We start from the raw sequence: 21,994 nt of genomic DNA on the forward strand, positions 1-21,994 counted from the left end.
TAAATAATATCAAATGGAGTGGGAATCTTTGGACGTGTGTTACAGTGAGTCAGTGCCTTTAGTAAAACTTCAACAGTAACTCAAAGGTCAAACAGAGAAAAACAAAAACTGTCATTACTGTACTAAGGCAGACCATTAGTTTCAGCTATTAACATCAAAATGAGCTGCGCCTTGAGCTATAAAAGCAGCAAATACACATCAACTTTAACTGCCATTTCAAACATTACCAGCTGGTCTTCTATTGGTTATAATAGGAATATAATTACTTTTCAGGCCTTTGCATATTATGAGGAAATTTTATTGGGAAAAATATTCAATAGCCTCAGTGTTATTCACTGTTCTGTTGATTTGCCTAAATATTTGCAGATACATAGAGTGGTGCTGGCGGAAGGTTGACACATCCAGCTTAAGCAATTTTATTTTTCCTTCTTGAATTTGCTTGTTTCACTCACAGATGACCTACTTTCTTCCATCCGTCCATCTTTCTGCTACATTAAAGTCACGGTTGGGCCGGAACCAATCAAAGCTGTCAAAGGACAAGAGAAGGGGAACAGCCCGGACAATTCACCAGTCTATCTCAGGACTAACCGAGAGACACACTCCAAAAGCAGACTCAATTATTGCCCACATACTGTGAGGTAACGGCATTTTTCTTTAAATGTTGCAGACAACATCAGTGAACATGTCTGAGACAAACAGAACATTTCTTGGTAGAAAAAAACCCCAAGTTTTAATTAAATCTGAAGAGAGAACAATGAAAAACATGTTAATATATAAAAGATCCATCTTCTGAACAGAAAACTGTTACAACAACAAAACACAACTGTTGAAATAATAGTCAAAAAAGAGAGTCTAGTGCCGTAGGCAGAGGGCCATGGGACAGCAGCCTGTTGGTTTAAACAGCCAGTATCCAACACTCAAAGCCCTTGAAAGATATCGCAGCTGATTTAATCTGCCAAACAGCATTAAAAAGTACAACAGTAATACAGCTAAAGTCAATGCTACAGTATAAAAAGCAACCTTATTGAAATCAGGACATTTTTGAGACAAAATGAGTGACGTAATGTATGTGGGTGTATGTGCCAGCTAAACCCAGAGATGCCAAAGTATACCAAGCGAGACCGATTAAGTGTCATATAAATCTAATATTAACACTAATGATAAAACAAAAACATCAACATTAATAGTAGTACTTCCAGTAAGTAAGAATTTACTTCTATAGTGCTTTTCAAGATAAGACAGCAGTTACAATGTGCTTTAGAGGCATAAATAATAATAATAATTATTATTATTATTTTTGCAGGTTTAAGTAGTTTCTTAAAGGATGAAACAGAGTCCAGAGTCAAGGGAGCAAAGAGCCCTGAAGTTTGGACTGCACAATTCCCCTTGTTATCAGATGGTTACACGGGATAACAAGAACACCTTTATCTATCGACCTAAGGATCCGACTTGGTGAATAGGGGTGGAGTAGATTAACAAAATAAGTGGGGGCTTCACCTCATAGGGAATAAAGGTAAAAACCAAGGTTTTAAACTGACTCTAAATCTGACCTGGGAAGCCAGTGCAGACGATTAGTAGATGCCCCGCTCGACCTCCTGAGCTACAGCTGCCCCTATTATGAATGAGACTTAAAAGCCTTAAAGCAACATTCTGGACAAATAGAGGAGATTAACAGACATTTTAGACAGACAAGAAAATAGACTATTACAAAAATCCAAGCAGAATGAGATAAAAGGCAAGACTGAGCACCTGCAGTTCATGTTTTGAGACAACAATCCTGAGTTTAGCAATTCTTAAATGGAAAAAGGAAGAGACTTGATTTGGGCGTTAAAAGTACAAAAAAAAAATAAATCCAAATTGAACCAAAGATTCTATACATTAGCTTTCACAGTAAATGTGAAAGACCCCAGACATTGTCTAATTTAGGGAATAATGGTGTGTGACATGATAAGTAGAGATTTTGTGTTGTCTGTGTTAAGCTGGAAAAGGTTATACATCGACAATTTTTAAAACTAAATTATACAGTCTAAAGTCCATACGAGTCAATATGAGTAGCACTCAGTGGCTGTTCAGTTATATATGTATATATGTATGTATGCAGACTGAAAGAAAAACCTACAGATACAACTCAGCGTAGCACTGTATGCACTATTTTAGTGAAAAAGAAAGTAAAAACATGAGATAAAAATGCCAAACATAACTGAGTCCTGTTTACTTTCAATATGTTGCATCAAGGTAACAAAATATACAGTAAGCAGTATAGTGATGTACCGGGAAGAAAAGGAGCGTAAACCACAGCAGGAAAGACACCTTTGAAGGATGAAGAGGAAGGATAAATAGAAACAGTGCTGTGTGTGCAGATTCAAGGCAAATATATTCTTGTGAGTGAATGAATCGTGAGCACCTGCGGAAAGAGAAGAAAATGGAAGTACAGGGGTGATGGGAGACATACGGAGGGGATAATAGAGCATAAAATCAGTTGGGGGAAAAAGGTCTAAGGTGTAGGCAAACAGAGGGCAAACTGTGGTTGGTGCGGAAACGGGAAAACAGTGTAGAGAAGAAACTAAAATACGACTGCATCACTTGTATAACACTTATTGACTTATATCTTATGTAAATCTCACACACTGAGTCAATGACTGTTTCAGTTACAGATAAATACGACAGCTACAGTGTGTCAAATAACTGACTCATGTAGCTTTCACTGCTCTGTTAATGGCTTTCATTAATTGCATTTGTACAGAAAATAAATTTTTAAATTTACAGAGTAGCATTACACAGTGCCACCAGTCTCCAGGAATGTCACTGGGACATTGTTTTCTGGAATAATGAATATGTTGTTCATGTCTTCTCTATTAACTGTTTAATTAGAGATGCTATTCAAGAAAAAAAAACTGAGACTATTAAGGAAACTAGAAAACCATCAATCCTGTTGGTCCTGGCTGATGAACAAAGGCAGACATCTTTTAACTTTGTCTGACTGTCAGCTTTAAATTAACAGTTGCAATCAGATGTGGGGTTGGGTGTAGCTGTATGGATAACCTGCACAGCTACTCGAGGCTTTTGAGGAAATAATCAGCTCAACTAATTTGGGTCAACTGGCCCTGGGAGGGGCCTTGAGGCTTCCTAATACATCAGATATGTTGGGGCAGAGTGAGAGCACAAGGTTCAAGATGAAGTCTGCCATCCTGGTTGGGTAGAGAGATAACATGGAGGTCACCCTGTTTGCATGTTCCCTTATAAATGAGAGAAAGTCTGAAAAGGATAAAGCAGCACTGACTTTGCCAATGTCATCCTAAAGAACATCAAAGTAATTTTCTCCAAATACCAACGCAAAGCAACGTTATTAACACCACACTAAACTACATGTAACATATAAAACATCCAGTTTTTCACAATACATGTGTATGCCTTGAAAAAATAGTCAATATTCAAAAGTAATTTCAAAGCCATTTCTTGGCCGTGGAGTAAATGCCTGATTAACAGGCAGAAAGCTAACATCATTCGCTTACATTAGACTGTTTATCACTGTTGCTCTTACATGTTTGATTCTGTAAAAGACTAAATAAAGACACATCCCTCCAAACTACACAAGCACCAACTACAAATCCACCACCTGCCTTCTTAGTTTTGCTACGACTGGGAAGTAAAGACACAGATGGCATCTAACCATTAAACTCCAGCAATCTTGACTGCGTTTGTGTCTTCTGTGTATGCTATTTTATGCATACACAGAAGACACGACGAATCCATGCAGAGCAGAATTCGGCGAATACTCAGTGAGCATATCCAAAATGCAGTTTTAGATAGATAAAATTGAATTGTTATTATTTAAGCAAGACTTATCAATAATTAAATTTTTCTTATCATAATTACTTATCATAATTACATTACTTGACAGAAATAAATTTTTATTTCCAAAGCAATGTGTGAACAGATATCTACAGTGTACGTTTGAAGTAGCAAGGATGAAATTGAATTTTAGATAATTGATTTTTATAATAGTGGCTGTAAAGTTGTCAATTATTATTAATTCAAACTCCAACTAGTCAAAACCAAATAACAGACATAAGGATATGAGGAAGAAGGTTGTAAAGACTTCAGGAAGAAGTTGAGACAAGCTTCAGGTCGTAGGGAAGAGTTGCTAGTTGTCTGGGAAAGTACAACTAAAACGAGGGAGAATACAGGGAAGGTATGTTGTGTATCCTCTGGACAGAGGAAAGAAGACAAGGACACTAAATGGAGGAATGAGGAAGTACAGAGAAAAAATTTAAGGAAAATGAAAAAGTGCAATTGTCCTGAAGAAGAAGAAATTAGACAGGAGTACCAGGATGCTAGGAGATGTCTAGGAGAGACAGCAGTGGACCTTTTAACCAGATTGTTAATACAACCCTGGAGAGCGAGAGGACACCTGAGGAATTGAGAAGAAGTGTACTGGTAGTAGAGCTGGGCGATAGAACGATAACGATATGTATCGCGATATAACTTTTACTTGATAGAGAAATTAAGCTATCGCGATAGACCTCGCCGCTCTTGTCCTCTTAAAAAAAAAAAAAAAAAGGTCAGCCAATCCAAATTAAGTAGCGCAGAGCCGAACCAATCACAGCCGCAGCGTCACATCACGTGACTTGTTACGTACAGCACAAGTGCCAAGCCGCACGTGTGTTTGTTTGGGAAGCAGCCAGCGGGTAATAGAGCCAGCACATAATGGAGGAAATGAGTGTGCCGACTAGAAAAATCAACCGAGCGTGACCGAAGAGAAAACAGATGATGGTTCCAATGCCGGAGAGATTGTCGAACGGAAGAGCCATAGAAGTTCCGTAGTGTGAAGGTATTTCGGCTATTTCAAGTCTGACAAAAAACAGAGTAGCATGCACTGTAAATTGTGCCGAAAGCAAGTCTGGAAATACAATAAACTGGTGCATGCGTCACACTGTGCGCCACGTTATTGTTTCGGTGAAATGGATTTCTACAATACTGTTACTGTTAATTCTACTCTCTGCAGTGTTTAAATGCTTACATACACACACAGTTACTGTCCCTCCACACATACGACTCGGTTCTGCTTCTATTAGTGATGGGTCGTTCGCGAACGAAATGGCTCTTAGAGCCGGCTCTTTGACGTGAACGACGCGAGCCGGCTCCTTATCGCGAGCCGTCACGTGTGTTTTGTTTTGTTTTTTTTCTCTCACCCTCTCGCTCGCACTTTTTTTCTGCTTCACTCAGCATGCGAGCCTTGTGCTTTACGCTGGGCAGAGGGGGGAGGGGCAGTAGTTACACTCAGTAGCACAGGAACAGATCCAGAGGGGGAGAGAGAGAAAGAGAGCCAGGGACAACAACGTCACATTAGAAAGGTATAGTAATCATCCACAACTATTTTCAGTTGCAGATGATAAAGGATTCAGAAAGTTTATTCATGCAGGTCCATTTGACAGAGAATGTGCATGTTTCTTTTTGTTTTCATATTTTAATTTATTGTGTGGATGCTTTAAGCATCCACACTATTGAGTTCCTCTTGGGACTTCCGTACACTTTTTGGCACTTAACTACTTCCACAATTTTCAGCCGATTTTCACCGTTCAAATTTTAAAATATTCTGCTATTTCTGCTAATTCCTGCTATGTCTTTTGGTATTTTTCACTATTATACTTTTTAAAATATTAAGCTTAATTTGTCCCATTGAAATGAATGGGAAACTTCTGCAATTCTGCTAAAATTTGCTTGTTTCTGAAACTTAACTACTTCCTCATATTTTCACGTAGAACAACCATTCAAACTTTAAAATGTTCTCAAATTATTGGGCTATTCAGGTATGATTCAGCTTTTTCAAATCTTTTACCGTTTTACCTTTATGCCTCTTAAAGTTTTCAGTTGCAAAATTGTGATTTTTCACAAAATACATGCGTTGTTATGGTTGCTATGCACTTGGCTTCCAGTGTGCCACTGAAGGTTTTGCAGTCTTCTCTTCATGTCCGAACAACTTCTTGCTACTTGCTCAATCTTCACTCAACTTCCACAAATTATACATCAAAACATAGGTATTTTTGCTGGGTTTCCGAAAATGTCACTATCATTGTTGTGGTATTCATAGAACTTTCGCAAATCTCCTCAGACCAACACAATGTCGGAAAACTCTCCATATAAAGTCAATGGAGAGTTTGTTCAAAATCACCGCTGCATTTCTGTAATGAGAGGCATATTCGAATCGTCATATCTCCTTAACGAAGCAAAGTTAAGACATGATGCTTGTCCCGGTATATCTTCAGACACTCGTGACACTCACAATTCAAGAATTTCTTTCTCACGTATTACCGTTCTGAAATGAGTTGGACTTGTTTGAGGGTAGGAAATTCGTCCGTCGCTCAGATTTCTTCAAATTTCAAACCCTGGAAATGAACCACTTTTTTCTCTCGTCATAACTTTTTGTTGGATTTCCACAGAGACCTGAAAATTTCCATGACTGTTCACCAAAGCCTGCTGTCTCTTACGGTGAAAGAATGATATCGATACTCCAAATAGATTTCGAGTTACAAAGCGTTGTTTGAGGGCAAGTCAAGCCAGTTTTTGCTTCGCTCTACTCAGTTATGGTGCATTAGAAGTCAAATATCTTTAATAATTCACATTTTAATGATAAATTGTCAACACTGGAAGATTCCCCCATCTCTTCTGAACAAAACGGTGTAAGAATGACCGCTCTAGCCCCTACGGTTAGGAAATTATGGTCATTTGTTTGAGGGGAGTCGTCATTATGAGAAATAGGCTGCAATAATCCTGTGCCTCTCTGTGCTGCGTGTGTAAATAGATGCACCTGTTTTGGCGGGAAAAAGTACACAGGCTCTCTGATTGGTGGATTCAAATTCAGCAGCTCCCAGGCTGACCTAGAAACTTACTTCTCTCTCCCTGTGCATCTTTTTGCTGATTTTTTCATTTAACAAGTATATTTGAGGGACCCTCAGCATGTTCAGCATTTTTTCAGCTGTCCATTTTGCTTTTCCAATTTTTCTGTTTAACTTATTACTATTGTGCTAAATCATACTATTTCTGCTATTTTATAAGATTTGTGCAAAATATAGTATTTCTGCCAAATATAGTATTTCTGATTATTTATAGTTTTTCTACTAAATCATAGTACAGTATTTCTGCTTTTTATAGGATTTGTGCTAAAACATAGTATTTCTACTAAATGTAGTATTTATGCTTAATCATACTATTTCTGCTTTTCATAGAATTTGTGCCTAATATAGCATTTCTGCTAAATTACAGTATTTATGCTTTTTATACTATTTGTGCTAAAACATAGTATTTCTACTAAATGTAGTATTTATGCTTAATCATACTATTTCTGCTTTTTATAGGATTTGTGCCTAATATAGTATTTCTGCTTTTTATAGGATTTTTGCTCAAACATAGTATTTCTACTAAATGTAGTGTTTATGCTTAATCATACTATTTCTGCTTTTTATAGGATTTGTGCTTAATATAGTATTTCTGCTAAATTATAGTATTTCTGCTTTTTATAGTATTTGTGCTAAAACATAGTATTTCTACTAAATGTAGTGTTTATGCTTAATCATACTATTTCTGCTTTTTATAGGATTTGTGCTTAATATAGTATTTCTGCTAAATTATAGTATTTCTGCTTTTTATAGTATTTCTGCTAAAACATAGTATTTCTACTAAATGTAGTATTTATGCTTAATCATAGTATTTCTATATATTTCTGCCAGGTCCCCAGGCAGCCAATCCTCTGTGAGGACTGAGACATTCAAATTTTCAAATCAGGGCCTGCACGGCTTCCCAGCCAATCATATATGTGTCCTGAGGCATTCAAATTTGCATATTGGGGCCTTCATGGCTTCTAAGCCAGCCAATCATATCTGAGGGCTGAGGAATTCAAATCCACAAATCAGGGCCTGCACGGCTTCCCAGCCAGCCAATCATATATGTGGTCTGAGGCATTCAAATTTGCATATTGGGGAATTCGTGGCTTCTAAGTCAACAAGTCATCCATGTCATATATCTCTAAAAATTCATATTTTAATGATAAATTGTCAACACTTGAAGATTCTCCCATCTCTTCTGAACAAAACGGTGTAAGAATGACCGCTCTAGCCCCTACGGTTAGGAAATTATGGTCATTTGTTTGAGGGGAGTCGTCATTATGAGAAATAGACTGCAATCCGGTTGTTCAGTGATGACGCGACGAATCCTACTTCCGGGTCTAAAGTAGTCTGCGTTTAATATGGCATTTGTGTTGTTAACATGTTTAATGTTATGTATTTTCTTCTATTTGATCTCAAAAAGCTCCTAAAACAGTCAGCGATCACTGTTGACCTCCCTCGGCTTTTATTACCGCTAATCATTTATTTAAGCTCAGTTTTTAAAACCTTAGGATGTAACTACAGCCCAGCCCATGCAGCAGTATATGAATGACTAACCTCGTATTGTGGATGGATTATCTCAGTTGTTCTCCTGGCTGAAGTTTGGTCCGTTTACAGCATCCTGCCATGCAATTACATTTGTTCCTGACCACCGAGAACACTCACGGTAACTTTTATCAAGTGGAAAAAAAGTTAGCTTGTTTATATTATGCTAACATAGCTGTGTCGCTAGCGGTCACGTAGCACATCATTATATACCAGCTAGCCAAACTTCAGTAACCCTACAAACGTCACTGCTGTTTAGCTTTCTGTCTTCATTTATGTTGGAAGTGATAACAGAGCTGTACGTTTTAATTTGTTTCCAAAACCCCGCAGTCAGGACATGCTATATTGTATTTAGATAGAAGCTAGCGAGCTAACTCCCTGCTAACTTCTAACTCCGTTAAATGTCATAAATTCTGTTTTCATGGATGCCTGGATGTTAAACTCAATTGTTACACCTGGTAGAGCAGAACGCTGATCATTTTATTAAAGATGAAAGACTTTAGACAGTTTTTCAACTCACAGTAATGCCATAGTGATCGTTTGATATATGGACCTGCAGCGGAGTTTAGACCCAGACACGGCTAGTGACGTCAGACTGAACAACCGGATAATCCTGTGTCTCTCTGTGCTGCGTGTGTAAATAGATGCACCTGTTTTGGCAGGAAAAAGTGCACAGGCTCTCTGATTGGTGGATTCAAATTCAGCAGTGTGTGTGTGTGTGACAGAGAGAGAGAGAGAGAGAGAGAGAGAGAGAGAGAAGAGAGAGAGAAGGCCTTTTAATGGGATGATCTCATTCTAAGATTCAAATTCAATATATTTAGACTGGTTGACTGAATTGGATCTTGTGTGTGTGTCTCTCTGTGCATGTGTGTTTCCTTATGTGTACATATTTCTGATTGTGTGGCTGTTATATATTTTTTTGCTGATTTTTTTCATTTAACAAGTATATTTGAGGGACCCTCAGCATGTTCAGCATTTCTTCAGCTGTCCATTTTGCTTTTCCAATTTTTCTGTTTAACTTATTACTATTGTGCTAAATCATACTATTTCTGCTATTTTATAAGATTTGTGCTTAGTATACTATTTCTGCTTTTAATAGGATTTGTGCTTAATATAGTATTTCTGCTTTTTATAGGATTTGTGCTTAATATACTATTTCTGCTTTTTATAGGATTTGTGCTTAATATAGTATTTCTGCTAAATGTAGTATTTATGCTTAATCATACTATTTCTATATATTTCTGCCAGGCAGCCAATCCTCTGTGCGGACTCAGACACATATCACATATCAGGGCCTGCACGGCTTCCCAGCCAGCCAATCATGTCTGAGGTCTTCCGTTTCCTCTCTCGTCATATCTCAGCGACGGTTGTACAAAGAGCAATGAAAATCGCAGTCAAAGTACACCAAAGTCCGCTGATTCACCCAGTACAAGAATTATGCCTCTAGTCCACCTAGTTTTTGAGTTACACAACGTTTTGTAACTCCAAAAAACGGCGTTTTTCGCCTCTCACCGGGATCTAATTCTGACTGCTCATCACCCTGTTTTTCAAAATGGCTCCTCTCTTTCCCAGTGGCGCAGTTGGTAATGACACGGGTCTGCAAGCCAAAGATCGTGGGTTCGATTCCACCTTGGTCAACATGTTTTTTTCCCTACAAATTAATACACTGTCACAGACCAGTAATTCATATTCATCATTTATTACAATTCTGCAAACTTTTATGATTTTACCAGCTTTTCTAATATGGACCTCACATTCTTAACACTCCATGGCACAAATACTCTTACCTTTAGGCTCTGTGTATGTGTGTGTGTATCAATATTTCTCCCATTTTAAAGTATTACTCCTCCATAATTGTATTTCTGTTAAATCAAAGTACTTTTACTACATCTTAGTATTTCTGCTAAATCATTGTTATTATGCTATATTGTAGTATTTCTGCTCAATCATACTATTTCTACTATATTATATTTTTCTTTCTAAATATAGCATTTCTGCTATATAATTGTATTTCTGCTATGTTATAATATTTGTGCTAAACCAGAGTATTTGTGCTGTATCATAGTATTTCTGCCAAATTATAATATTTGTGCTAAAACATAGTCTTAATTTAAAATTACAATATTCATAGTTCATCACAGTGTCTCTGGTAAATCACAGTATTTCTGCTATGTTGTACTATTTTTCTAAATCATAGTGTTTCTGTAATGCTTAAGTATTTTTGTCTAAATATATTCTTTCTGTTATCTTATACTATTTCTCCTAAATTCTTGTATTTTTGAGAAGTTATGTTTCTGGTAAGTTACAATATTTCTGCTAAGTTCTGCTATGCTATTGTATTTCTGCCAAGTATTATGTTTCCTCTAAGATATTGCAGTTCTGCTAAGTTATTCCATTTTAGCAAAGTTCCTTTGCTTCTGCAAAGTTTTTACAATTTCTGCAACTTTTCAGCTTTTTCAGCTACTTTTTGCATACAGCTTCAGCTTTAAAGCATCCACACTGCATTTTCGCAGGAAATGCAAATTTTTCTAGTATTTAATTGTGTTGTGGTTTGCAGTGTTTTGTGTTGTTTCACTTTAAATTTGTAAAAGGAAAAAGCTGAAAATTTAAATAGTTAAAAGTTGAAATGTGAATAGTTGATTTTTGTATTATATGATTTATTTATTACATTTTATGTGGAGTGAATAAATAAAAGTATATTTACGGTGGCCCCTAGAGATAAAGCACATACAAACTTCAAATCACGTACGAACTCGGAAGCATGTACAAACTCCAAAACACGTAAAAACTCTAAAACACGTAAAAACACGTACAAACTCCAAAACGCGTAAAAACTCCAAAACACGTCAAAACACGTAAAAACACATACAAACTCCAAAACACGTAAAAACTCAGAAGCACATAAAAACTCAAAACACGTACAAAAGACAACAGAAGTGCTCCAGGATGCTGGGGGCAGTGTTGAACTTTTGTTACCGAGTGGCTACACAAGCCAGCAAGTACCAATGACTGGATTTGTTGTGTGGTAGTAACAGGTAAATGAACATTTTTTTTTTTAAATTATTTGAATATATATGAGTGCCTGTGTATAAATACACAAACAATACACACATGCTTTCAATTGTGTAATTTAAGTGATCTAGTAGCTCTGCTTTGGAAGTTCAGTTCATGCTAGAAATGTGTCTTGGAGTTTGTACGTGTTTTGTCTCTAGGGACCACCGCATATATTTATATATAAACATATATAAATAAAACCACTTTTTTTACGTTAGTAATTCCTTTTGTGCATAATTTTATAATACTGTTAATAATAAATTAATTAAAGCAACAAAACAACCTGAAGAGCCGGTTCGGAGCCGAAAGAGCCGGCTCTTTTTAGTGAGCCGAACCGAAAGAGCCGGTTCTCTAAAAAGAGCCGGAAATCCCATCACTAGCTTCTATGCCCCAGCTTTGTTTACTTTTTCCCACCGAGGCTTCTAGACTTCTGATTGGCCAACATTTCTGCACGGTTAGGAATCTAGCGCCACCTGCTGCTTTGGCATGTTCATAGCAGCGTTTTCCTTCATTTCTGCCTTTACGTGTGGACGGGATTATTTTTTAAAACGAAAACGGAAAATCTCCGTTTTCAAAAATACCCGTGTACGTGTGGACGTAGCCTCAGTCTCTGACTGGAAGCGCTAATTCGTCATTTGGCTTTTGTCAGACTAAAGTAACTGTTAAAACTGTTTGAAAAGCTCAGCTATACAACAAGGAGAGATTGAGAATTTCCTTTTAGTTCTCAGTTTATTTGATATTGACAAAAGTTAGTCAGTTTTGTCTGATCTTCTGTAAAACAAACTAAGATTTATTTTTAGAATTAATATTTTGTTTCTAAGTGGAATTGACAATTTAGTCTGTTTCGTTTGTTCTATTTTGAAACTTAAACGCTTTAGCGGCTGCCTTTTGTGTAGTTTGCAATATTTGCCTTTATTTATCTGAAAAAGTCTCATGTTCCTTAAGTACATCTACCCTGTTGAACTTATTATGGGGAATAAATATTTAAATAAAAACAAGCTGCTGATTATTTCACATTTTACTTGTGAGCAACGGCACATTTAAATCTTACAAATATAGTTATTTGGCTTATATCGTGATAGATATCGTTATCGCCTGAAATGAAAAAAACATATCGTGATATGAAAAAATCTCATATCGCCCAGCTCTAACTGGTAGTGATGAAGGGTGATGTGCAGAGAGGTAAAGTTGATATGGGAGAAAGAGTGTGGCGCAGTGAGATATGTACCTGCCTTGAGTACCAGAAGGGCCAGGTTCGTAAAGTTGATATGGGAGAGAGGTTGACGCTAGGTTAAGAAGAGAGGTGACGATCAGTGAGCAGCAGTATGGCTTCATGCTGAGAAAGAGCACTACAGATGTGATGTTTGCTGAGAGAGTGTTGATGGAGGAGTGCAGAGAAGGTCTGGCGTGTCTCTATAGACACATTCGAGAGAAAGCAACGAGAGGAACTGTGGTACTGCATGAGGAAGTCAGGAGCAGCAGAAAAGTATGTGACGTGTATGATGAGAGTGAGATAGTGGTGAAATGTGTGGTAGGAGTGACAGATGGGTTTAAGGTGGGGTGGGGTTGCATCAGAGACTGGCTCTGAGCCCCTTCATGTTTGCAGTAATAACAGACAGGCTGACAGACGAGGTTAGGCAGAAGTCTCCATGGATTATGATGTTTGCGCGGCCGACTTTGTGCTACCTTTCTCTCACCTATCGTCACTTTAAGTTACCGAATATCATTCTGTTCTCTGATCTGATTGGATAGTTAGTTACAGCTGTTGTCAGAGCAGATAATGTCCTAGAGGGGTTAATGATAAAAACGAAACTGTTGATATCTGCAGCTGTTACTGGGCAGCATTCGATGTCTTCTAAACACAATCGTGAAAAAAAACTATGTGAAAAAAAATAATAAAGAAAATATTTTGCAATATCTGCCAACTCAAGCACTTTCCAGAGTCTAGATATTTTCTGCATCAGGAATAGAAAGCAGAGACAGATTCAGGCTCAGCAACGACAAAATGGGAACCAAGGAAGAAACGCCTGCTCCTCTGTTTAAAGAAGCAAGGCAAACAAAAGTAAACACAACATGTGGTGACTGTTTGACAGCCGGGTTAAGGCAGGAATTCATTTCTTCCTAAAACACTTGATGAAATTTAAAAACTTCTATAGCTTTCTAACTGCTACATTACTGCTAATATCATTATTTTTGTGAGCCCCCTACATATATGGACAGATTATACTTTATATAAACTAGATATTAATCTATAAACTACTGTTATAGCTTTGGCAATATTGTTTATGGAAACTGTGATGCCTATAAAGTATAAAGGCCCACTGAGCTGAAGCTGTTCTCCCAAGTGAGAAACACTGCCAGAAATTGCCTCTAACAAATTTGCAGAAGCTTGATTCCAAACTGGGAAATGCAAAAGAAACATGCAAAAGAAAAGAATAAGACAGGACTTCTTTGGGGGTTTTTTTTCTAAACAGACATTTCACCTCTTATCATCTTGAAAAAAACCTTAAAGAAGTCGATTAGCCTTCTATTCAGGCTCCTGAGACTACCACCACCTGGATGCCTGAGGACCTACACAAACACTAATGCTATGTTTACTTTACATCAGCTCATTAATGGTCTTCATGTCCTCTCTGACACCTTTCTTCCCGTTTGACCTGAAGGAGAGCAGCATCCACTGCTTTACATGCAACCACACCAGAGCTTCACTGACCGAGCAAAAAAACCCCAAAAAACCAAACTGTGATTCATGAATATATGGAAATAAGCCAACGTGTGAGGCAGAAGCACCAGTGCAGTAGATGGAGTCACAGAGGAGGTGAGCATGGAGGGGAGATTATAGGGCAAGTGGGAGGCTGGTAGTGGCAAAGGGAGAGCTTGCAGTTACAGAAGCCCATAATTGTTCTTCATGCCTGGGTTTCCTGTGAGCCACTGCCTGGTCTTGCCCCAGGAGGCACGGCGGTGTGCGTGTGTGAGAGAGTGAGGTGTACAATTTGAATCCTAAGAACAGGTCAGAGAGTGTTCTCCCTGACCGTGATTGACTATGATGGTTCAATGTATGTGGGTGTTCCAAGGTCACAGTTCATGACATACCTGTGTGTTTACCGTATATTTGACATGTAGCACTGTGCTGCTGCAAGTATGCAGACACTGTCCATTTATATAAATAGACATTATGTGGTTCTGCCTGACAGTGTGAGTTCTCATTTCCATGTGAATCAAAGGTCAAAGGTCACACTTGAAAGACGCCTACCGCATTTTAAACTGAACAGTTCCTTGAAAATGTTTAATTCAACACAACTTCCCCATCCTCATGAGAGCAGTCGCTGACAAAGTAGCAGAGGAAAAATGAAGTCAAGCATCAACCTCTTTTCCAATTTTCTTTTGTTCTCATTCTGATGAACATCCTGTTTGATTACCCAGAAAATGAAAATCCCAATATGGCTGCAGACACCCACTGGACAACAGCTTCATCTCTGCTCTTCATCCTTCATTTACTTTATTTTTTTGCTCTCTCCTCGTCCTTAATCATCTTCCCAAGTTTCAATTATTTTGCAGAAATATGTAAAAATGCTCTTAATGATTTGAGAAAAACAGCACATAAATATTTCATTTCAACATCTCTAACTAATATTGTCATCGTGATTGAAAAGGTAATTATTTTCTTTAAACCCCGGTGAGTATTCATGGAGCACATTTCAGGCTTTTCCCAGGCTCACATCTTTGGGGTTGACTGTGCATGGTGGCACACATGATTTCTTGGTAACGAAAATGTAATGAGACTATTAACTTATTTGAGTTATTATAATTCTGTTTTGTTTTTTTATTAGTTTTTATTTTTATTTTGTTTGAACTTTTTGTTTTTAATTCAGTTTAGTTTCAGTTAGTTTGTGCAGGTTTGTTTTATAACCCTAACCCAACATCACCATCCTCCTCAGTTTGTGATAACAAATTTGACCTAATTAATACAAACTAAAAGAAAACAGCATTTCTTCTATAATTGAATTTAATTTTTGGTTGTTTTCCAAGTTCACAAAATCTTTTCGGCTAGGTAAATTTTTTTAAAGGTCTAGTTTTGATTGTTTTATTACCCAAAATGTTTTTTCATATCTAGTTTTAGTTATTCGTTTGGTTAACTAAATTAAATGTATGTTTACTACAACCTATTTTGAAAAACAGCAAACAACCAAATAGAGTTAAAAGAATTCAGAAGGGGAGATTTTTTTCGGAGGCTCTATGAATCTTTCCATTCAGTGATGCCTCTCTTTCTGCAATAGGTGATGCTTTGATGTTTGAGCCAAAGCCTGCAAGGTACAAAGGTGCTGAGGATGCAAAACAAGCGTGCACCACAGAGTTGACAATTGATCTGAGGTGTTTGTGCAGACATGCTGTGTTTGGTGGGGCTCTGCATTATGACCAAACAACTCCGTTCTGATCTCGCCTGTCTAAAAGAAATTGCTCTAGAAAGCTTGTGGTTTGTTCAGATGCAACTCAGCAGACCTAAGCTGTGCTGTCGTGTTCATTTTAGAGTGAGGAGGCTCTCTCCTGGCAACCCTTCCCAACAAACCATATTCATTAAGTCTTTTTCTAATTTTACTGTCATAGACTTTAACATTTAACATGCTAACCGAGCCATGGAGAGTCAGAGGTGTCGCTCTTGGGTTTTTTGCAATTTGAGCATAACAGGATTTGACTTTGAGGTGAATTTGCTGGGATGTCCAGTCCTGGGAAGTTTGGCACATCCAGGTGCATTAACATGATGCCACAAACCATCAAACTGTCACAACTCTTCTTTTATAGATGTTTTCACACTTACAAATAATCAAGACTATTTGATAAGTAACACATGGCTTCTACTTCAGGGCTCGCAAAATCGCTAGCCTGACGTCCCGGGCTAGCGATTCTTCCAGTCGGGCTACCAAAATCTAACTCAGCCCTGCTGTCATAGGAAGGAAAATATATGTCAATGCTTTGCATTCTTTCGCAAATGTAGCTGGGTAATTATGCCATCGGCATCGATGAGCCACTGTCAATATGTGACATATTGAGATCGCGTTTGAATTTGCGCTTGTTTTTTGCTTTCACTTTGCGATCGTGCGAACTGTGTATAGGGAGTGGCAGAGGGTGACAGATTAATTGCGCACCAATTCCTCTGGCATCGTCTTATCACTCAGTAGCTTACTATTCAAACGTGACAAGTGAAATCTCTGGCAACAAGCTTAAACATGTGATAGAGGTTGATTGCGCAGAGAATCGCTGACCGTTATGTGTGCATGTGTAAAGACAGATGAATTTATGCAGGTATTTTAGTTCTGCAGAGCGAAATAATAAAGGTCAGGGTGAAGAAGGGACAGCCAAAGAAAAGCTTACCACAAAACGCAAAAGTTAGGACAAATCAGACTATGAGGCAAAAAGAAAGTGCAGCTTTTTTTGGTTTCATGGACAAACGAATTTCTGTGGCTGGAATATGACGAGCTGTGTTGTGAGTTTCCCTCGATGTCTGAGTCGACAAGCGCCTTTGTTACTGGGAATATTATACTTTAATGTATAATACAGAGGTGTGGACTTGAGTCACATGACTTGGACTCGAGTCAGACTCGAGTCATTAATTTTATGACTTTAGACTTGAAAAAATGTTGTAAGACTTGTGACTTGACTTGGACTTTTACACCAATGACTTGGGACTTGAATTGGACTTGAACCGGTTTACTTGAAAAGACTTGATATTTCACCCCAAATATAAAATTTAACATGCATATTATATAGAGATTGAAAATGTGACGTCATTCACGGGTAGAACCGCAAAGGATTCTGGGAACTCGTGGCAAGCGGTACTAGCGCATGCAGGCTTTCAATTAAAATCAGTTATACAGCGATAAAAAGAAACACAAAAATGTCAAGAAGCTGTTGTATTATTAACTGCAATAGCCGGTCGCATGACAGCCACGGGAAGCCGACGAGTAAAGAGATCGGTTGTTATCGGATTACGTCGTTGAGGAGAAATTGTTCGAGCCATGTTTCCGAAGTAACAAAGGCGACTGGATTGCAGCCATTCAAAGACCAAATATAACGTCCCAGAACACTCCAGCTCACAGGTTAGTCTGCTCCAAGCATTTACACAAAGGTCAGTCTGCTGTTGTAGTTAATGCGTCATTTTTCTTAACATAATTGGTGATATAGGTTACAAGCAAGTCTGGCGCTGAACAGAAATTGTCGCGCTATGCTCCTTTATTTATTGTGTTTATTGTGCATAAATAGTGAATTGTCCTGACACAATATTGCGTTTCGCTTCTGTTATTATGGTACATTGACAAAAACATATACTTTTATTCACAGGATAAAACAGGTTTTTTGTATCACTAATTGCCCAGTACGATTACAGCATACAATATTATTGTCACTGCTACATTTCTGTGATGCTACCAGAAATTATTTCCACTGCTAATTAATTACCGTTGAGCTCAAAGGTCCTATTAATAAACGGTTAACGAATGTGTATTTATGACGACGATTTGTGAGACTGGTAAACTTATGATACGTACGATGGTCTTTACTTTCTACACGGTGCATTTCATGGTCCCTGCACCCATCTGTCGGTAAACTGTACCTGGGCTTGTTGCAGTGACCTGAAGTTACTAAACTTCATGAGTGTATGCGCTCACTCCAAGAACCGTATGATTATAAATATGCATATAAATATGCTAGGATGAGATAGCTGACTTCATCCAACTAGCAAATGTTGTCCAGGCTACGTTGGTGATGCAGTTTTTTTTAATGTGTATGATATTTTTGTCATGCGATTTTAAAGCCGGTCCTACAACCGCATCCAAGAATAACATGCAGCTTATCTCAGAACTGTCGGTGAAAATTATTCTTGGAGCTAGGTTTAATTGAGCTGCATTTTAAAGAGGTGCAATTTCACAATTTGTGTATATTTTCTACGTTCACTATTTTGTCATGTGTTGAGAAAAACACAGATTTAAAAATTACATGGTCTAATATTTACATTTAGCATATAACTGCAACATTATTTTTTTTGGGTTTTTTTAAAGACTCGAAAGGACTTGAAATTCAAAATGTCAGACTTGTGACTTGACTCGGACTTTTACACCAGTGACTTGAGACTCGACTCTGACTTGCCTGACATTACTTGAGACTTGACTTGAGACTTGATGATAAAGACTTGAGACTTACTTGAGACTTGCAAAACAATGACTTGGTCCCACCTCTGGTATAATATTGTAAAGGAAACAAAACATCAATCAAAAAATTGTTCTCTTTTTTTACTCAGGCTACTTAAATTTATTCTGGGCTACCAAAAACTGAAGAGTGCCTGCCCGAAGGGCTACCAGGGATATTGAGAACCCTGTACTTACCTTCTTAATTCCTACGGACACACCAAAAGTGTACTTTTTCACTAGTTTTTCACATTGCTGTAAAAACTCTTTTTCACAACTGTACTGCTCATTTTTTGCTAAATGTATTATTTATAATAGCTGAATGTGAAGTCAACTTTCCAAACACTCATAACAATTACATGTGTTTACCAAACATTAAAAGGCTAGAGTGATGAACACACAGCTCACATGAACAGTTCAGACTGTGTAGCTCACATAAACATGTAGCACCTGGTGACAGATCCAGGCTATGAAACTGACGTTTTCAACCTCAAACAGTATTTGTTAGTATTCTGAATTATGACAGATATCATTAAAATCTGAAAAATGGTCTTTTAAAATGCCAGTTTTTGAGAGACCGGACTAAATCTAAGTACTTTCAATCTTTATTATTCCCTATCAGGCATATCTTTGACCAATATGGTTGTGGTCAGTCACAGATTCAAACAACAGGTAAAAAGTAGTGTTATACATTTTTGTGTCATTCTACATTTGAATTATTTAGTGTCTTTCATCGGCATTAATTAGATACCATCTTAAAGAAGAAAACAACAAATTCAGTGATGGCGTTCGCTTGCGTTCCATCACTCCCAGCTGTTGTCTTCACTGTAGCAGCTCGCCGTTATTGCTCCCTGTCAGACAAACACACACTCTCCTTTGAAGGACACTGGTCAAATTAATTCAATAAAAGAGAGTCTACGGGGTTTGCTTTGATATGATCCTCAGAGCGTGTGTGTCGCCACGTACAAGGCGGATGGTGTGTTTGCTGTGTGTGTTTTCTCTGCAGACTCTGTGTGTTGCAGCCTGCCTGCAGTGATAAGCAGCTGATGAAAGACAGAGAGAGAGTGCATTACCTGGGCCTGCTGTGTGTTGTTGGATGAGGGGAGTGGGTTGGAGACCATTGGTCCAAAGATATCCAGTTCATCACCAATTGGTGCAGCACCCCCTGAGCCCTTCTCACCCCCCTCTGGAGCATCTAAGAGAGAAACAGGGATAGAAAGACATGTACAGTATCTCCCAAAAATATTTGACAGAAGCAAACAGATCAAGAATAAAAGCAACTCTAGCAACTTCTAAAAACTAATAAAACTTCGGGCTGGATGTCTAAGTGAGGTATATACACAACAATCATGCATATGCTTGTTTTTTTTTGTTTTAAAAATCCTCACATAAATTGGTATTTATAAAGAAAGAATGTGGAGCAACAATCTACATATGCACAGGCTATTTTTAGAGTATGCTGACATTAAATGAACTGTATTAAATAACAAAATGCCAAAACAAAATGGCATCTTTTTTTTTTTTTTAATGGGGACACCACAAGCACACTTGTCAAGTAAAAATTTCACTAAATAGTTTGATATGTGGCACATAATTAACACAAATACACAAAGATATATATATTTGTCTCTAGTAGGACAGAAAGCTGCATCCAAGGACAGTTTTCAGTCTGAAACGATTGTGTTTTACTGTTTAGTCTCATGTCCTTTAGCATCTTTGCTTTGAATTAACTGCCTTCTGTAAAAGCATCTTTTGGCTAACATGGTTGACATCATTATCCGGCTGAGACATCCACCTTGCTGCTTGAACTAGGAGTTGCTTGCATTCACACTCTGCAGGTTTTGATGCCATCAGTAAATACAAATTCACCTTAACCAGTAATCTCTGGGTCTGAAAATGAAGCTAATAAGACACAGTTAAAAACTGTAACATGATTTTTAACATTAACAACTTGTTAAATTCTCACAACTTCACAGCAGAATGAAGTTGTTTACAGGCTGAAACAAAAACTGGTCTTTTTGCTCATAGTCACATATCCTACTGGCTGTAGGTCAGGTTCTGTTCTCTGCACAAACAAATGGTGCTTGCCTATTGTTCAAGCTCACCCTCCTGTTATGGTTCTTAACCCTGTTGATGGATTAAGAGGTATAGAAGGCTCTTAACTGGTTTCTGCTCCTTTGTGCAAGGAGGAACAGGATACGCACTACCAGAGCTACAAAATGACCTCCAGCAGGCCACTGGTGTGAATGTCTCTAACCAAGCAATCAGAAAGAGACTTCATGAGGGTGGTCTGAGGGCCCGACATCCTCTACCCTGATTGGCATTTGCCATAGAATATCAGAATAAGCAGGTCCACCACTAATGGCTTGTGCTTTTCACGGATGAGAGCAGGTTAACCCTGACCACAAGGGACAGATGTGAAAAGGTCTTCCTGAGCTAGCTCCTTCAGTAGCTAGCTATGTCGCAAAATTATTCTTCTTTTGTCCTGAAAGGGTCTGAAGAAGATGTGGAGAACATTATGCTGTCGGTAACATTGTTCAGCATGATTGCTGTTTGGTGGTCTGGGGTGGCATATCCACGGAGGGATGCAGAGATCTCTCGAGGCTAGGCATCAGCACCCTGACTGGCATTGGGTATTGGGATGAAATCCTCAAACCCAACATGACGCCATGCTTGTGCGGTGCATGCTTGTCCTCCTGGTGCACGACAATGGCCAGCCTAATTTGGCAAGAGTATGTTGACAGTTTCTAGAGGCTGAAGGAATTGATACCACTGACTGTGCCCCACACTTGCCTGATCTCAATCCAAAATAACACCTCAAGGTCATCATGTTTCGGTCCAGCTGCCAGGTTGTACCTCAGTTGCTGAATTACTACAATGAAAGTCTGGCAGAATGGACTAGCCTGATGCCTCAATTGTTTAATCTGATTTTCAGGGTGTCCTTGAAATCAGCCCTCCGTAGGTTGATACTTTTTATTCCCATCAAACGATCCTTATGCTCCTAACAAACGATCCAGTCCATATAGATATCTAGTATGAATTTGTTTTCCATGTGCTCTCTAAGTGTTCCTTTAATTTTTCTGAGCAGTGTAGAAACCTCTCACGCACTCACACACATTTCCAAATCTCCCCACAAAGCTCATTTTAAAATTACCATGCTTATTCATTTGAACATGCTCAAGACAACTTTGATAAACACAATTCTTCAGTAGCTAGCTCTGTTGCAAAAATTCTTTTGCCCTTGGAGCACTACTAGAAAATCAATTTCCTGTAAGTGCAAATATTTTTGACCTTGTGTTTTTATTAATGTTTAGTTAGATTAACAAAAGTATAGAG

The 21,994-nt window shown here is 38.1% G+C and overlaps 1 protein-coding gene and 1 long non-coding RNA gene across 7 annotated transcripts in view; one reads left to right on the plus strand and one right to left on the minus strand.

The window, feature by feature from the left end:
* Window positions 1-21,994, minus strand: part of smap1 (small ArfGAP 1) — a 169,952-nt gene that overhangs the window by 32,309 nt on the left and 115,649 nt on the right. For all 4 annotated transcript variants that reach the window (XM_082557643.1, XM_082557642.1, XM_082557644.1 and 1 more), the window contains one exon: window positions 19,732-19,853. In XM_082557643.1, the coding sequence (XP_082413769.1) occupies window positions 19,732-19,853 (122 nt within the window). The remainder of the gene's footprint in view (window positions 1-19,731; window positions 19,854-21,994) is intronic.
* LOC309720591 overlaps window positions 4,652-21,994 on the plus strand; it is a 38,684-nt gene continuing 21,341 nt past the window's right edge. Inside the window, exons 1-2 of one of the 3 annotated variants that reach the window (XR_014280538.1) lie at window positions 10,964-13,542; window positions 14,144-14,298. This is a non-coding gene — a long non-coding RNA (uncharacterized lncRNA). Of the gene's footprint in view, window positions 5,355-10,963; window positions 13,543-14,143; window positions 14,299-21,994 lie in introns of those variants that run through there. The other 2 variants (XR_014280536.1, XR_014280537.1) reach the window with 2 other exon arrangements.

The sequence above is a fragment of the Aulonocara stuartgranti genome (genome assembly GCF_965226115.1).
Source record: "Aulonocara stuartgranti genome assembly, chromosome: 13".
NCBI lineage: Eukaryota > Metazoa > Chordata > Actinopteri > Cichliformes > Cichlidae > Aulonocara > Aulonocara stuartgranti.